The sequence below is a fragment of the Panthera onca genome, chromosome A1 (assembly GCF_046562875.1).
Source record: "Panthera onca isolate mPanOnc1 chromosome A1, mPanOnc1 haplotype 2, whole genome shotgun sequence".
Classification (NCBI taxonomy): Eukaryota; Metazoa; Chordata; class Mammalia; order Carnivora; family Felidae; genus Panthera; species Panthera onca.
Window position 1 is genome coordinate 41,270,449 of NC_138339.1, and position 18,568 is coordinate 41,289,016.

Below are 18,568 nucleotides of genomic sequence, written 5' to 3' on the forward strand. Positions count from 1 at the left end.
GAATTCCCATACTAGCATATGTCTCTGACCTCCTCCCAGGATTCTGTTTCTGGAAATAGTTACTTCACAATTGAGGTAGGAACTCTTGTCAATATATAAGGTAGAACCCAAGTGGGCAGAGCAGACGGCAGAAAGTTACTTGTTTTGCCTCTCTCTGACTGCCCTTGGCCACTTCAGCAGCATGAAAGCAACAGCCTTTGCCCTGCTCTTGGCTTTGGCTTTGACATCCATCTTCAGTGAGTATCTCCCTTATTATACCCACCCTTCCCCGATACTAATAGCTCACGTTGTCTTCTGCTCACAGAATTCTGGGATAAACACAGATACATAGATAGTAAGGCAGGTTTTTTGAAATGCATTATTTTGTCTCTACCAATAAATCACTAAATGATACTATCTCTGGGGCTAAATGGTTAGCTAAGGCCAAAGTCTCATCCATATAAATATTTTGTATAACTTCTTTGGTAAGTGTACATCCAGACTTTGCTTTGACTTGATATCACCATTTATGGGGATGCCATTTCTTCATAAAACAGTCTCATCCATTGTTTGGCAACATGAACTATTATTATTTTTCATTGAGTTGAACTTTGCCTCCCTAGAATTTTCAACTGCCACGTATTCCTGCTACATAACAGCAGACATTCCCTAAATATAAAACCACTTCTCTGGTGTTTTTTTTCCCCCAATATTTCCTAAACTCTGATTATGAGGTAGGAAAGAACTTCTCAGTATTATAGTAGTTTCTCTTCATTATTATAGTAGTTGGCTATGCTCTAATCCCACTCCAAAAAAAGAAAAAAAAATATGTGCTAAGCTTCAACCTTTGATATTATATTGATACACAGCTCTGAAGAGAGTCATATTTTTGACAGTCTGAGAGCTGAAACATAAATAAAAGATCATTTTTCTACTAAGATGAGGTTCTTCCAAAGTTTAATTTAGTTTCTCTTGTCTTTGTTTTTCTTACAGATGTAGAATGTGCCACACGCCCTCAACAGGTCAGTACATCCATCTTGATATAAAGGTCCTACTTCTATGTAATTTTAAAGCCAGTATCAATAAGGAAACATTTGCTACTATACATTAATTAAATTGCTACATGTTTGAAGAAGTTTTTAAGTATCAAAACTGGTTTTATTTAAAAAACTATTAAGAGACCTTTCTGAACGGGACATAATAGAACAAAGTGGTTAGATACCTAGCATTCGAGTTATAAAGTCCTGAGTTTGTATTCTAGCTCCCTGATTGTGTGGCCATGGGCACTAATACTGGGTTCATAAGCTTATTGTGAGACTTAAAGCCACAACGCTTGAAGAGAGGTGAGCGTAAGCACCTGGCACGTAGTAAAGCTCAATAAGGACAAGTCATGATTGTTGTAATTGTTAAATGGGTCAGACACATCTTTCTTCTTTATCTTAGAGAATGAAGATTTTAATTGAACCTTCCCTTTATGACTCATATTAAGTAATAACTATTGTTGAGAAATTCTAGCTGTGGTGGTAAAAACTTTAAACCAGGAGTCAAGCATTTTGGGTTCTAGACCAAGCTCCGTGACTTTTCAGCTGTGTGATTCTGGGGCCCAGGCAGCTCCTTTCATCTCTTTGAATCTTTTGTTTTACCTATTAAAGAGAATAATAGGATTCTCTATTCTATTCTCATGATTTACTGGTTGCTTGAGAATGAAAAAGATTCATGAAGAGGAAGCCTTGGGAGTCTCCTTGTACATATCACATTGAGTCCTGGTACTGGGGTTTGAGCAGGCAAGAAGTGAAGTCATGCTGAAATATACTCACCAGGGAGCCCTGTAATTCTCATTCTCCACCATACTCCACTAGGCCCTGCGGTCCTTCTGCCATTTTGTCACGCATACTAATCTCTGTATTGCCAGCTCTCAGCTCAGCCCTAAAACTTAGAAGGTGCGTGGTGTAAAGCAACCAAAGGAATGAAATGATTAATTAACGGAACATAGCTGAAGGGGAAGATGAATTTAACTTGAAGTTTGACCATATTTCATGCTATCCAAGTGGAGACAATCAAATCGTAAAATCTTACATGTGGAATTCAGAGTCAGAAAAACTGGAAATGTAGAGTCTTCTGAATAGAGCTGGAGTTTGTGTAGGCCAAGGGATAAAGATAATAGCTATTATTTACTCAGCATTTTCCATGTCACAAAGTGCTAAGCATTTTACATGTATCTTCTTGCTTATATATATATTTTTTGCTTTAACCTTACACTGTAGTTATTATTGTCCTCACTTTGCAGGTAAAGAAATCAAAGCTTAAAGAAGTAAAATGATTGTCCCAGAGTCATATCCCAGAGCACATCAGGATTTGAATCCTGATGTGTTTGACTTTTACTGTTCACATTCTTCAGCTTGCTCATAGATGAAAAACCCAGAACATTCTTTCTTGGTGATTGCATCCTTGCTCCTGCAGAGAGCTTTATACGCTGGCTTTGCTCCTGCATATAGAACAGTGGTTCTCAACTACAAGAGTAAAATACATGTGACTGTCTGTGTGCTGGTTAAGTGTATAACAAGTCATTTGTTACCAATAATTAATGGTAAAAGTCGCTAATGATGTGCTATTTCTTAAAACTATAGTAGGTATCCCTATAATACATCTCACTGTTGCATTCAGATAGAATTTTTTAAGCGAAAGAGAGGAATAGCAGGATGTGTAGAACACTAACCCCATGGGAATGGTTACATCTGTGAATTGGCCGTGGATGTTTTTAAATTTAAATTTTTAAATAAATAGTGATTTGGTTACAAGCTGCCATAAAGAAGTTTATCACTCATGATTTTATATCTGATGTAAGAAATCTTCACACTTGATATATCTCAAAGGCGTTTGATGAGGAATAGGAAACAAATGACCATTAGACTAGGAAACAAACGATTGGCAAGCCCTCTAAGCTTGCTTGGGAAATCCTAAATCTTGGGAATAAAGATTCAGTTGAAGGCTTTTAATATGTATTTCCAGGTTGACTGCAGTAAATATGAGAAGTTCCCACGGAGAGAAGAGGGATTTTGTTATGAAATATATGCACCAATTTGTGGATCTGACGGCAAAACTTATGCCAATGATTGCTTCTTTTGTTCTGAAGTTCGGTAAGTACTGAAATGTTTTTCTTTTCTGTATTTAAGGTGTAATTGTGTGTTACGACAAATATATGTCCACTAGAGAAAGTGGTTTGGGGAATAATGAATGTGTGAATATGATGAATATGTAAAATTTGGGGTCGCTAGTGTCACTGGATCTCTACATATTCTGGCACTAAGAGTAAAGCAAAGAATCCGAGAATCTTTGAGTTGGAAGGAAATTGGAGGGGCGCCTCATTCAACTTCCACCTACTAATCTATTGCTTGAACTCCCTCTGCAAATAATTCATGTCATCTCAGAGTCTATGCTTGATTATTTCCAGGGACAAGGAACATCCCTCCTGTTAGGCATGCCAGTCCAGTCATATGTTAGAATGAACCAGATTTACTTGTTCAGCTTTAACCATTAAGTTTAGATATGTTAGAGCCCCCTAATTATTGGCACAAAAGGCGACAATAACTAAAAATCCTGAAGAAATTGTTCTGTTTCAGAGGGTGACTTCTCAACAAAATATATTTTGGAGCTATAATAAAAATTGAATTTGAAAATCAGGTAGCCAAAATTAGCTTAAAGGTAACAAAGTAATCATCTGAAAGATGTGTTAGTGTCAGATCAAAAAATATAAGGGGTGCCTGGGTGGCTCAGTCAGTTAAGTGCCGACAGCTCAGAGCCTGGAGCCTGTTTTCGATCCTATGTGTCCACTTTCTGCCCCTTACCCCACTCACGCTCTGTCTCTGTCTCTCAAAAATAAAATAAACATTTAAAAAAATTTTTAATATAAGATGGTGTATGATATACTAGAATGTATAGAAACATATACATCCTTTTAAGTATTTTCAAAACATACATGAGTGAAAACAAACACCTAATATATGTGGCATACTGTCCTGGTTTTTTTCTTATCAGAAAAAATAGTTTTATGAAAAGTTACATTTGATGGAAAGTGCAAAATGTGACTTTAAGACAAAATCATTTATGGAAAAAAGGTTTCTAAGCGAGTCTCCTTTTACTAGAAATTCATTAAATATGTTTTCAGGGATATAAACTGATTGTGACATATTTTGAGCATCATCCTCACATAACCAGCACCAGTTGCTCAAGTATTTCTAAATTGCAGTCACCCACCCCCTTTTAAAAACACCAATAAGTGGAGAGACTTGGGTACATTACTGGGGGGTTCATTAGCGAAGTTTGGATGCTAATAAAACGTCTACGGCCTCAGCAATTTTCATCTGTTGCTATTTTCTCTCCACAGGAAAACTAACAACAAACTGAAATTTGTACATTTTGGAAAGTGTTGAATCTATCTTCTGATTCCAAGGCACATGAAACATATTTCTTCTCCCATATAACCTATGCCATACTGCCTAATCTTGTCACCAGTGTGTCTTGATTTCTTTGCGAAATAAAGTAGACATATGGGAAATAAATGTAGGTCTGACATTTTTTGTTCAGGAGTTGAATCTTCCAGATTTGTTTTACTTTTGATGATGTCTCATAGACCATCTTAGGGCCACATCTTGGGAGAAAAGGGTTGATTAAGAACAGTAGTGGGGCTTCTGGGTGGCTCAGTCGATTAAGTGTCCAATTTCGACTTCTGCTCGGGTCATGATCTCATGGTTTGTGAGTTCGAGCCCTACATAAGGCTCTCTGCTGACTGCACAGAGCCTGCTTTGGATCCTCTGTACCCCTACATCCAACCCTCCCCCTCTCACGCTCTCTCTCTCAAAAATAAATAAATATTTAAAAAAAAAAAAAAAAAGAACAGTAGTGGGAATCAGAAAAGCAAAGAAACTGAAGCAGATGCTTCTTCTTGCCCAAGCTAGAAAAACACCCAGTGGATAACTTAGTTCTTGTGTATTCCTAAAACATGAACAGAAAAAGAGGGGGAGCCTTCAAGCACAAGAATCAGGAAATACTGTTTTGCTAGATATTTCTTGTTTAAGACATTGAAAGCTGCCCTGGATTGAGACTGCTGTGTAACTATTTCCTACCAGAAGACATGTCTGTAAAATGTGGCTGGTCAAACATGGCCGGTAAAGTTTTGCAAATTCCCATGAATTAGTTGATGTCTTCCATGGGTTTTCTCCCCGCTAAAGTGTGATCTCAGGTCTAGGACCCCAAGCTTACCTTACCCCACTATTACATTCTAAGTCCCAAAAATATTGTTATATGTTCCAAAGATCATACTATCAGTTCCAAAGAACAGAGAGTATGCCTGTGCACATCTTGTAATCCATTTGTGCATCTATGAAATTAACACATATCTGTTAATGCCTACTTTGTGACAATTTCTATGAATTATATGGGAACCAAAGGCAAAAGAAAAAAAAATTAAATTTCCTTACTGCCTATGTCCATTGACAAGTCCTTGTAACAGGCAAAGTGACATTCCTCTAGGAGCTCAACTGCCTCAATGATGACACTTTGCTAAGGGCAAAAGGGAATCTTAGCTTAACATTATCCCGACCCCCCAGGATCCTACTTTAACATTGAAAAATTCCTTTGGAAACTTCCTTTATCTTTACCCCCCAAGATAAATGTTGTCAATCATACTCCAAGCTTATGGCCACCTGATATACATATTAAGGGTCTCATGACTGAGTTTTTACTGAACAGTAACAAATGACCTTTTCCTAACTGCAGCTAGTCCCTCAAGGTCCTAGAACCTTTGTTTCCAAAATTCCTTAGAGACTTACACTATCTCTAACTTCCTCTAACCTGAAGGTATATAATCAGTCACTCTTCACAACCCCAGTGTAGCTCTTTCTGCCCATGGGTCCTTTAATAAAACTACCTTTTTGCACTGACGATGTCTTCAAGAATTCTTTCTTGGCTGTTTACTCCAAACTCCAACACTTCAAACCACATCACTACGTATTCTCTAAAAAGCTTCTCCTATGTATTCATTCATTCATTCATGTAATCCTCCCAGATTATCATACATCATATTGGATTCTCATTAATTTGCAAGCATCTCTTTTGCTACATTGTGAGCTCATAGCTGACATGCTGCGAGTATTCGGTTAATGCTTAATAAACGAGCTGAATTAAATGAAAATGAATTGAATTTGACTTCTATCAACAAGTAAGCAAGGAAACCATGGTGTCTTACCCCAGATAAGCCTGAAGTCGGGTGTCACTCCCTGATCCAACTCTGGCACTAGAATGTGTATGGCAACTGTTTGGATTCTTCACTAACCCAAACTCTGAATGCTTTTCCAAGTTCCCATGAAAAGGATCCAGACACACAAATAATAGAGAGCAATGATTGCTTTTTCAGAGGTTGTGGGGGAGTGACTTACACGGCAGGTACCTTGCTTACCTACAGCTGGAAACTCCCCACCACTTTCCTTTCCTCTACAGTCATCTCCTGCAACACTATTGTAAGTGCTTGTCATTTGTAGCATGAAAAGAAAATTGCTGTAAAATTTTAAAGATGCACAAATAAAATAAAATAAAATAAAATAAAATAAAATAAAATAAGAAATAGAATAAAATAAAATAAAAAATAAAAATAAAATAAAATAAAATAAAATAAAATAAAATAAAAACAAATATGTGGCCAAAACCTGTTCTAGAACTGAGGCCTACTCACATTCTAAGAAATCTCACCCTGTTTCATTTTAAATTCTTCTCCATACTTCAGCAATGTAGGCATTACTATAGCCAATATACCCAGTCCTTCTGGGGCAGGTCACTCCTGTCTCTCTGAGAGAACAAAGGTAAGCTGAGGCATTGACTTTGCAATTTTAATTAATAATAATAGTACAGATCAAGGAAGTGGAAGCCAGACCAATAAAAACGTTCCTTTAACAAAACACATCCACATGGACACATGCTGAAAACTTTTCAGAATTTCTTAAGAAAAGGAACTCTGAGTCAATATAAAGTTAAGCTTTTTGTGAATACCTGTTTCAACACTGGAAGAGAACTACCGAAGTTGTGAAAGATGCCTCTAGAGAGCTCAGGAAACTATCCGATCCTTCCAGTTGCCAGACTCCCAGGCGCTGATTTCCTGGGATGTGAGCCATTTAATGCTTAAAAATAGGCTCTGTGGCCCAGCCCAGCCCTGGGTGACTGACTCATCAAAGAATAAGACTGGCTTCTGGGTTTCATTCTTCTTGTACCTCATTGTTCCTGAATCTCGTTCCACAAGCCCAAGATCCCTGTTCTGACCAAGGCAGCTTCTCCAGCCTGAGGCCCCCACCCTGTCACCTGCCCAGTAGCCCAACCCTCTGGCCTTGCCCTAGTGGGGTATGCTCTTTGCTGCTCTCCTCCTCTCAACCCTACCTGTTCCAGAAATGGAGCCCAGTGGCAGACACCCAACAATATTGGTGTACGTCTGTTGTGTCGGTCATATCGCTGGTTGCCCTCGGTTTGGGCTGTCTGGGCTTCAGTTCTTCCATGTTTATCTATGAGGTCCATGGGTTGCCTGAACCACCATCTGTTTGCTGCCATGCTCTTGAGACATGAACATGTCCTCGTGTCAGCTGAAATTGTTTGTGCAGCCTTCGTAATATAATGGCTAAGATAGCGATCATTTGGCAATATGTATATTATCAAATCTTTATGTTGTGTATCTGAAATTAATGTCATATGTCAATTATATCTCAAATTCTTTAAATTCCAAAAACTGAAGGCAAAAAAACCCTAAAGAAATTTTAAAATGAGAGCGATGTGGGGCTTTGGGGATAGAGAGTCCTGGGATTAAACCTAGTTTTGCAGCTTCTGAGTAAACTTGAGTTACGGGTTGAGCCCGAGTTTTGGTTCTGACGTTTCAAAATGGGGGCAGCAACAGTTCCTAATGGAATGGCCTGAGTCTACGTATACATCCGGTACACAACGCTGTGCCTGGCACATAATTAGCAAACAGTAAATGAATGATTGGAAAAACAATAACAACAAAAGTCTGTGGTCATTCTAACTTTGTTCCCTAAGCACAATGGGTAGTTCTATTTTAGGTTCTAGCTTCTCATTGTCTTCTCCCCAATTCCACCCGAGCACTAGCCCACCCCTGCCTGACCCCTGTCTGACCCGGTCCTGAGAGAGCGTTATAAATCTCCTGTTAGAGCAGACCATCACTTTTACAGCCACAGAAGGCAGCAGAGTGGCTTGATCACAATGCAACGAAAATATATTCCCATCAGGGACCTTGGAAAGAGTTTTTTGAAGGTATGCTCATTTTAGGATTAAAAAAAAAGAAAGAAAGAAGAAAAGAAAAGAAAGGAGGGAAAAAAAGAAAAAAATATATGTCTTCTGGTTTGGAGCCCCCTGAGAGCAAAGAATTGGGTCCTGGTGATCCTTGTGTCTAAAATGGATATCTGGGTTTTTTCAATTTTTTTTTTTTTTTTATTTTAATTCCAGTAGAGTTAGCATACAGTGTTATATTAGTTTCAGGTGTACAATATAGTGATTCAACAATACTACACATCATTCCGTGGTCATCGTGATAAGGGCCCTTTTAATCCCCTTCACCTATTTCACCCAAAACCCCACCCACCTCCCTTCTGGCAACCGCCAGTTTGTTCTCTATTGTTAAGAGTCTGGTTCTTGGTTTCTCTCCCTTTCTCTCTCTCTTTACCTTTGCTTGTTTGTTTTGTTTCTTAAATTCCACATATGAGCGAAATCACACGGTATTTGTCTTTCTCTCACTGACTCATTTCACCTAGCATTATACTCCTTACCTCCATCCATGTCGTTGCAAATGGCAAGATTCCATTCTTTCAAAAGAACAATATTGATATCTGTTTCTTTGTTTCTCCATTGCTTGACATATAGTGGGCGGCCTGATATGTATATGTAACTTTTAAACTGTGAGAGAAAAAAATAAAAACAAACAGGTTGAATATATTCAAGACCATGTATTCAACATCCTAATGGCACTAAGAGTCCCACACTAAATTCTGGATTGCCTGAAAATAACAAAAGAAAACAGTGTTATTTAGCAAAGGGCAGAGAATGGAAGAACAAATGTAATTCCTCCACGGCTGAAGAAATGTGCCTAGTCTGTGGTTGCATGAGGGTCTTTGCAGGAGGAGAGGAAAAAGGGGGTGCAGTAGGTGGGACCAGGCAGCCTAAGCTGCAGCAAAAAAATGGGAGCTAGGGAAGAGGCACATAAAAGGTTTCAAAGACAGAGCTTGTGCTATTTCTTAAACTATCTGATAGACATATGAGCATTTGTGTTGCTATTATTATTTAACTTGTACATGTGTATTATATATACTCTTTTGTATGTATGATATACAAAATAGAGAAAAAATAAGAAGGTGGATAAGGAGAGAAGTAGTAGTTGTTCTCAGGTATAAACTGGCCATGAATTTGAGATTTGCTAAGTGAAAAGCATTAATGCAATAAGTTTGCCTCTAGGGCATTCTCTTCCTTCTCCAATATCTATAGGTCACTTTGACACATTTTCCTCAAGGATGGAGACTTACTCTTCTCCTAAAATAGTCCTAAACTGACCAGGAAACTAGCCCATATACAGGCCCAAATCATAGAGAAAGGGATGCAGGCTGGAGGGCATTTACTCAATTGTCCTGAGCATTTCCACTTTGTCATTGAAAGTTCCCATGAAGAACAAAGCACAGAATCAAGGGCATCTTGTGACAGAAACCATTGGTTAAAAGTGTCACATATTGAATGAGTGATTCAGAGATTTCTGGACATCACAGGCCAATTACATTGCTTTTTAATAATTATTTATTGCAAAATAAAATAAGAATCACCATAGAAATCCAAAACAAAAACTGTCACCCACAATTTTCAGGAAACTTCTCGTTAGTTTATCCATTACCCATACACATTGATGCAGTTTCACATGTTGGCAGTAATGTCATAAATATAATCTTGTGTTCCATTTTGCTCCATTATGCCATAAGAATATGTATTTTTTTCTTTTTTTCTTTCCTCCATAATCTCTTGAAGTAACCAGCATACACAGCAACCTTTTTAAAAAAAATTTTTTTTAATGTTTATTTATTTTTGACACAGAGAGAGAGAGAGACAGAGACAGAGCATGAGTGGGAGAGGGGCAGAGAGAGAGGGAGACACAGAATCAGAAGCAGGCTCCAGGCTCTGAGCTGTCAGCACAGAGCCCAATGTGGGGCTCGAACCCACAGACCGCAAGATCATGACCTGAGCCGAAGTCGGATGCTCAACTGACTGAGCCACCCAGGTGCCCCTACACAGCAACCTTTAAACAGAAAGTCACTGTTGGAAGACTAACAGCATTGCCAATTTTGTTATATAAAAACTTTAATAAAAATCATGATTATGATTTTCATAATTACTTCAGAACACGAAGCTGTTGTTGTAACCATGTACGGTTTTTATTACTAAATAATTCTTATTTTTTCTTAAAAGTCTCATCTGAAGTAGGTAGTAGCATTTAAATGGTCTTTAAATGTTATTCTAAGGAACTCTGGGAAGTTCTCCGGGTTGCCTGAACAGCACGAAAGCAGGCACAACAAGTGAGAACCCTCTACTCCCTCTTCAATTCAGAGACATTTCTCTTTTATTTCTTATTTGGGGCTACAGCAAGATTTTCTGGCTCCTTCACCAGATACCTGTTTGAACTTGGGCAAGTTTTGAATTTCTCTGGCTTATCTTCCCTTCCTCATTAGTTACATTAGGATTCTGCTTACCCACTTCAAATTTTTGTAGGGATTCAATGAATTCATGGATAATATATGCTTTCAATGTTCATGGTATGGTACATAATCATAACACATAATGAACTCAGTAAGAATTATTATTATAGTTAAAAAATATAAGACAGTTATGGCTATAATCCTTACGCTCAATAGAGGAATTGCCTCTGCAGGATACCTAATGGGTATTCATGCTTCTTGGACCTATTGAGTGAGAAGGCCATCACTAATGCGGAACTTTATTAAAACCTCTTATTTTTATCAAGCTCAGATTTACTCCCATCCTATTTACCCCCTCATTTGTCCTAAATATATCCCTAGAGAAAAAGTGTAATTAAGAACCCTTTCAGTATTTTTAAGATAGTTCTTTATACCTTCTGAGTTTACTAATATTAGTTGAAAAAAACCTTGGACCATGCCCTATACTAACTGTTTTACATCATGATCTGGTTTTATTCACAAAACAACCCTAGTAATAAATTTATGTGAATATAAATGAGGTGTTTATAGTATTTACCATGGTAAATCTAGCACCTAATTTATTTCTAGAGTATTACAGAGAAAAAAAAGTAATAAGTTAATGAATAAATCCGCTTTTTTCCCACTTAAGAAAAATAAAGTTTAATGAAGACAGATATGTGGTCCAACACTAGTAGGAAATGGCAGAGTTATGATTGATAAGAGCTCTGTTTGACCCTAGAGTTCAAATCCCTGGGCAATATCATAATCCCTGTCCCCAGACCAGTCCATCTGGAATAGATTCTGGCTGTTTTTATTCATTTACAGGAAGATAAATGTCAGTTCTCTGCTGCACCTCTTTCCGGGCCAAGGGTACTATGTCCATTGGTGTTGTAGAGAATGCCTGCTAGCTCATGAACTCCAAAGGCAAGAGGAGCTGCCAGTGATCTTGTTACCATAGAATGGTTCTTTGAAGTTGTCATTTCGCATAGTCGAGAGTCCTTGAAGCAGTTAGCAAACAGCATAAATAAAGAATGGTTGGGGGCGCCTGGGTGGCGCAGTCGGTTAAGCGTCCGACTTCAGCCAGGTCACGATCTCGCGGTCCGTGAGTTCGAGCCCCGCGTCAGGCTCTGGGCTGATGGCTCGGAGCCTGGAGCCTGTTTCCGATTCTGTGTCTCCCTCTCTCTCTGCCCCTCCCCCGTTCATGCTCTGTCTCTCTCTGTCCCAAAAATAAAAAAAAAATAAAAAAAAAAAAAAAAAAAAAAAAAGAATGGTTGGTTGAAAACTCGTAGTTTACTTCCTAATATTTGGCATAATAAGAAGTGCAAATGCTGCCCTTCCCTTGGACAATGGTGTGAAGTTGATGGCATCACTAGCTAAGTAGGCCCCTGATACTGACTGCAATGGAGGTCTCTAGTTCTTGATCCAGATAGCTCTACTTGGCCTCTAAACTATGTTTGGAGACAAAGCAATCGTGGCTAAAGCATCAGAGACAGCCCAGCTTCTGCACAAATGGATTCTTAAGATATCCTCATGGATCCTCATTTTCAGTGTGAGGATGCTGGGGATCTTCTCCTTAGGAAACTTGAATAAGAAGCTTCCAACAGAGAACAGGTATATTCCCAATAGACATTCAGCTAACTCTCCCATTAGCTCTCCTTGTACCATAAAATTTGGGGCTCCCAAGAAAGCCATACATCACTGCAGAGTGCGGGTTTTTGCATAAGCCTTGCCAACCAAGATCAGTGAATGGATTCTTCTGCTCAGTCTGGAACCAGATCTGGCAAGCTTTCAGTTGATGAGAACCCTGGGTAAAGGGCTAAGACAGTTGGTGCTGATAGCCATACTGATCACTGCATCAGACTCACATGAAAATGCATTTTTTGCAAAAATGAGTCCTGATCCCAGGAACCTTTCTTTAAGACTTATTTTAAACATTTACTAGTTCTGAGATCTTGGACAAGTTACTACCTTTGCTAAGACCTACTATCCTCCTCTATGAAATAAAGAAGATGGAAATATCCATCTCAGACATATATGTGAATCAAATAATACATGTGAAAGCACTAGGAATTGTTGATGAACCACCCAAATGTAAATTAGCATTAACTTAGGTTTTATTAGTAATCCTTTCACAAGGAAACTTTTCGCATGATTCATTGAATGTTTTAAGCCTGTTCTAGGGCACTGTTCTGGGAAGTAACATTTAACAGAGATGACACATCTAACGATATGATGCAAGTCTCAAATGGGCTAAGCTGGTAATAGCAGGTCACTTCTCGACTCCCACCTTACTGCTTTCAGCAGCATGAGAACAATAGCCCTTTATGAACCTGGAAACTGTGCCCCAGGAAATTCTGAGAATTTTTCATCTTAAAGATAAACAAGTCTGTTTTTGTTTTAATGCATTTTTTACTCTTCATCGAGAAATCATTGATTCACATAATCTCAGAATTGGAGTGGCCATAAAGCTCACCTAACACAACTATAAGAAAGCTTCCTGTGAGATCTCTGACAAGTGATCACCATGTACCTTCTGCTTTGATGCAAAACCGCTCTTGTCAAAAAAGAGTCAATTCTCGACCTATTTGAGTCAATAGAATATTCTTACTTTGCTGGGTAGAAATCAGCACTGACTCAGCTTGTCATTTATGACTGACATAAGATTTAAAGAACAAAAAATATATCATTTATTTGCCCATTCCATATATATGGAGTGCTGAATATGGCCTGGTGACATTTAATAAATAAATTCTCATTATTATGATCCCCTTCCTAGTCTCAGGTCCTTTTTATTGTACTCTATTCTTACTCCAGAAGAGCAGGTAGAGCATCACCTTTCTTGTTGAGTGAGTCTAAACTGATCATTAGTTCAACTCAAAGCACTGATGGGAACCCCATGTCAGCTGGCACAGATGAAGAACCAAAGCAAAAATCAGATTTCTCCCTGACCAAAACTGGTTTTGATCAAAGAAAATGGTCATTTCACAACATGGGATGTAAAATTACTACTTTTATGTAATTTCAAAATTGGGATGAATTTTTATGACAAAATTAAAAGCTCTACTATACATCTTTTAATGTGTTAAAGATATGATTTAGAATCACCTATCTAGAATCACCAGGGATAAATCTGATATGCCACACCGTTTTTGTTTTTTTTTATGTACCTGAATATTTACCCAGTTAAGTGTCTAAGATTTAAAGAATTTTAGATTCAAACCAGTATTAAATGGAGTAAATGGAGCATCATGTCCAAGTGCACTGGCTTCAGAGTCGGAGAGAATTCTGTTAGTTCCCACCTTTGTTGCTATGTGACTAAGACATATCACTTCAATTTTTTGGACCTGTTTACTCATTTATACGATGAGGACAATTATTATACCTACCTCATTGAATGACTATGTTCTTAAGGGTCATAGTTTTTGCAAAGGGCTACACACAGGCCTTTATACATAGTAAGAATTCCAGGGCGTTTAGCTAGTAGTATTATAAAATGTCATATGTCTTCACTTATTCATCAGGGAATGAAGAATATGATCTAACCTTTTCATTTTGATTCAGTGTGAAAATTATTAATAGTCTTTAGAGAATTCTCATACATGGTAATAAAAACTTTCAGCTAATGGGCAGGCAATGCAAATGACACTCTAAATTCTCTTTGAGGATGTGCCTTGTAAGAAAAAGAGAAGAATAAATTAGCATAGAAGTGAAGAATGCGTACTTTGAGGTTACAGACTAGGGTTCTAGTAATATGCTCATCAATTACTAGCTATGAGTTTGGAAAACATACTTAACGTTTCTCTGTTTGGGTTTCCTTTTTTTAAAGGAAATGTTAATAGCATGTTCCTGAAAAGACTGCAAGAGTTAAAAGGTAAACCACATTAAGGGATCTCAGAGGATTTCTGGCAATTAGTCAGGAGTTCCAAAAATCTCACCTATGGCTATTGTGCCTTCCTAGGATGTATGTAGGCTGACATGACACAAAAGGGATGACAGAAGAGTGTGAGAGGAATAGGTGAACCTGTCTTGTGAAACAAATAGGATTTTCTGAGCAAATAGTGAGAGACAGTGGAGTACATGACATAGGCATCAAAATACATTACCCTTGGACTGAGAGCCAAAAGACGGATTAAGGACTGACTGTACTATGAACTTTGGGCCACTCACTTCAGCTTTATGAGTCAGAAGTCCTCACCAATTTGCACAAATGGGAATAGAAGTAACCACACTTCACTGAGTTGAAGGGAGGGTCCTGTTAGGACATATGTGATAGGAAACGCAGTGTGGTGAGATGGGCACTGGCACTCACATCAAAGAGCGCTGGCCTCAAATCCACTTCAGCTTCTGATCATAAACCAGCCACTTGTTATCTCAGAATGACTACCATATTTTTTAAATGGTAGTAATAGCCAGGCCCAGGTATAATACTTGGGGGCTCAGGGCAAGAATTAAGATGGAAGTCCATGTACTATATGTCTACAATTTACTTAGCTCAGATATTTAAAATTTACAGCTAACATACATTTAAATAAAATTCTATCCTCCTACCTTGGCAAATATAATTTCACTGCAATGTGAAAGTCTAGGCTGAAATTTAAAATTCTCAGCTCCTCGCTGGAATGTAGCGGCATGAGAGAAGGGCATTGGTCTCTCTCTTAGCCTATAATAGGTCTCCTCTTCTCCCACCTCAGTTTTGAAGAGCCTTCTGCACAAGGCCCTGCACACCAAAGCCTGCATGTTCAATCTTTACCTGAACTCTGGCAGTTACCCCTAGGTCACATCCTGGGGTGAAGGCTGTGCATACTAGGGAGGATGGACCTAAAGAAGAAATTTACATGGGCCCTATAAGCAGGATCAAGTCTGTTTGTAAAGAAAGTTTAGGAGTTCAGGGATCCAAGGTATAGTCTAGAAAGGGATTACAAGCGTTTGCAGGGCTCTTAGCCTTGTGAGGAGAGGCATGGCTGGAGAAGATCCAGAGGGAAGCCCCCTAAAACTTGGAGGTCCAGGGCAAAGGAGCCCTTCTTGCATATATTGAAAGATGGAACCAGTAATACTTACTTCTCAAAGTGATTACAATCAGCTATTACCTCATACCTATCAGAATGGCTAAAATCAACAACACAAGAAACAGCAGATACTGGCGAGGATGTGGAGAAAGGGGAAACCTCTTGCACTGTTGGTAGGAGTGAACTAACCTACGATCCAGCAATTGCACTCCTAGGTATTTAGCCCAAAGATTACAAAAATACTAATTCAAAGAGATACATACGCCCTGATGTTTATAGAAGCATTATCTATAATAGCTAAATTATGGAAACAGCCCAAGTGTCCATTGACTGATGAGTGGATAAAAAAGATGTGGGTGTGTATATAAATCATATATATATAATTTGTCCATTAAAAAGAATGAAATATGCCATTTGCGATGACATAGTTGGAGCTAGAGAGTATTATGCTAAGTGAAATAAGCCAGAGAAAGACAAATACCATATGATTTCACTCATATGTGGAATTTAAGAAACAAAACAAACAAGTAAAGGGAAGAAGAAGAGAGAGAGGCAAACCAAGAAACAGACTGTTAACTGTAGAGAACAAATTTATGGTAGCCAGAGGGAAGGTAGGTGGGGGGTGGGTTAAATAGGCGACAGGGATTAAAGAGGGCACTTGTGATGAGCACAGGGTGTTGTATGGAAGCGGGTTGAATAACTATATTGCACACCTGATACTGTGCTATATTGCAACTAATACTACGCTATATGTTAGCTAACTGGAATTTAAATAAAAACTTTAAGGATTAACAGAGAGCACATGGAAGGGAAGGGAAGTACCCAGAACATGTAACGATGTTAACAATGTTAAATTATATGTTATTGTGGCTGCTGTTATTATTGTTACCATCATCATCATCATCATCTTTATTATTAGAATATGCTTGGAAAACCACCGGGAGCTATAGGAACACGGGCAGTATTTTGGTAATCCTGACTCCTTTTGCTCCTATAAAACACTGAAAGTCTTTGTCATCAATTATTATATCAAGAACATAACATTTGTCACGCCGTGAGTTTAAATAAGCTTTTCTGGGCTTAAATATTTTAAAATCCATACTAGCAGCCTAAGCAGCCTAAACTTTCTTTTCCTAAATGAAGCCTTCTCACAGCTCAGCAAATATTTCTAGCATGCTTTTACCATCTCGAATTGCTGAGACAATTTAGTAATCAAGATGAATTCTCTTGATTGAATACAATGCAAGTATAGGAGGCCTGGCTAGCCCTACTAGACCATCTGTCTTCGTTCCATCCCACTGTCCTTGGTCACTTCAGCCCCACGAGCACAGCACTTGCCTCTTCTTTTCCTTTGTCCTTGCCTTTACACCGGATATCCCTTTCTCCCACGTTCTCTCCCTTGCCCCAGGCAACCGCAGTCCCATGACTATCTTCTGCCCAGAGGATTCTGAGATGGTCACCTAACAGATGGATGGATATATTTTTCTCCTGAAAGACATTGGGACAACACATTTTTAGGACTATTGGGAAATCACAGAGTCATAGAATCTCAGCTCCTGAAAAAGACAAGTCTTATCGTTCAACTTTCTGTTCAGAGAGGAATGTTATTCCATATCCCTGAGAGATTGTCATTCAACTCTTGCTTCTGACTGGATGGCCCTGAAGATGAGAAAGTCAGACCATTAAAAGGCAGCCTTTCCCACTGACACCTTGAATGTTCAGAAAATTGTTTGCTCACAATCTCTCAGCCAGCACTTGTTGAGGCATCAGGTGCTGGGCACTGGGTTAGGGGCCCAGGATGCAATGATAAGTAAGATCATTCTTGTCCTCAATGCACCCTTTATGTGAGCCAAAATGCTAAATAATACAGTGGTTAGGTTGGTGAGCTCTGAAGTCAGTTTTCCCAGATTTAAATTCCGCCGATAATACTAACAAAATTTCAGCTAAAAGATGTTGAGACTCTAAGGTAAGTTCTGAGGTTCTAATGTAAAACATGATGACTATAGTTGAAAACAGTGTATTGTATAATTGAAATTTGCTAAGAGAGTAGAACTTAAATGTTCTCTCTCTCTCACACACACACACCAAAGATAAATATACGATGGATGTGTTAATTAACTAGATGGGGAAAATCCTTTCACAATGTACAGGTACATCAAATCATCACAATGTACACTTTAAATATCTTACAATTTTATTTTGTTTATTATTATTATTTTTTTATTCTGGAGAGAGAGACAGAGAGAGCAAGTGGGGGAGAGAGGTAGAGGAAGAGACAGAATCCCAAGCAGGCTCCATGCTCCATGAGGAGCCTGACATGGGGCTTGATCCCAAGACCCTGGGTTCATGACCTGAGCCAAAATCAAGAGTTGAATGCTCAACTGACTGAATCACCCAGGTGTCCCTCAATATCTTACAATTTTAAAATAAAATCTTTTTTAAAAGTCCTGGCAAATATTTTACAATTTTGTTTTCTAGTTAATTAATTTATAAATAATTGTATTTGTATAATACAATTGTGGTTAAACTGAGCAGGATTCTTGCAAAAACTAAGTTTGACAAGGAACTGCACACATGGCCTTGGGAGAAAGTTAAGGAGTCTTAATAAAGTTTAGTCAAGCAAAGAATCTTTGTCACAATGTAGAAAGAATTATCTGTTCTAAAATAGTCCATCTTTATTATTCAAAGCACAAGTGCTTAAGAGAACTTGGTGTTCCTGGGAAATCAGAGAACTTATCATACTTTTAGAATAACACGCCCTTCCTTAAGAGGTAAGCCTCATGTCTTTATTTTAGTAACAGTATGAACTAAGCCCCATTTCACCTGGTCATAACACAATGT

General features: G+C 38.4%; 2 protein-coding genes across 3 annotated transcripts in view; one reads left to right on the top strand and one right to left on the bottom strand.

Annotated features, from left to right (window-relative positions):
- The window catches only part of LOC132680815 (sperm-associated acrosin inhibitor-like), a 118,400-nt gene that overhangs the window by 70,677 nt on the left and 29,155 nt on the right, over positions 1-18,568 (bottom strand). The window contains exon 2 of one of the 2 annotated variants that reach the window (XM_060634624.3): positions 8,796-8,922. The exons of the other annotated variant lie outside the window; for it this stretch is intronic. The gene's annotated coding sequence lies outside the window, so the exon portion shown is untranslated. The remainder of the gene's footprint in view (positions 1-8,795; positions 8,923-18,568) is intronic. 2 annotated transcript variants of the gene reach the window in all.
- On the top strand, positions 135-4,538 carry SPINK9 (serine peptidase inhibitor Kazal type 9). The gene is made up of 4 exons (XM_060634629.3): positions 135-236; positions 973-1,001; positions 2,989-3,116; positions 4,364-4,538. Exons 1-4 carry the CDS (start codon positions 182-184, stop codon positions 4,407-4,409), a joined length of 258 nt encoding a protein of 85 aa, XP_060490612.1. The 5' UTR covers positions 135-181; the 3' UTR covers positions 4,410-4,538.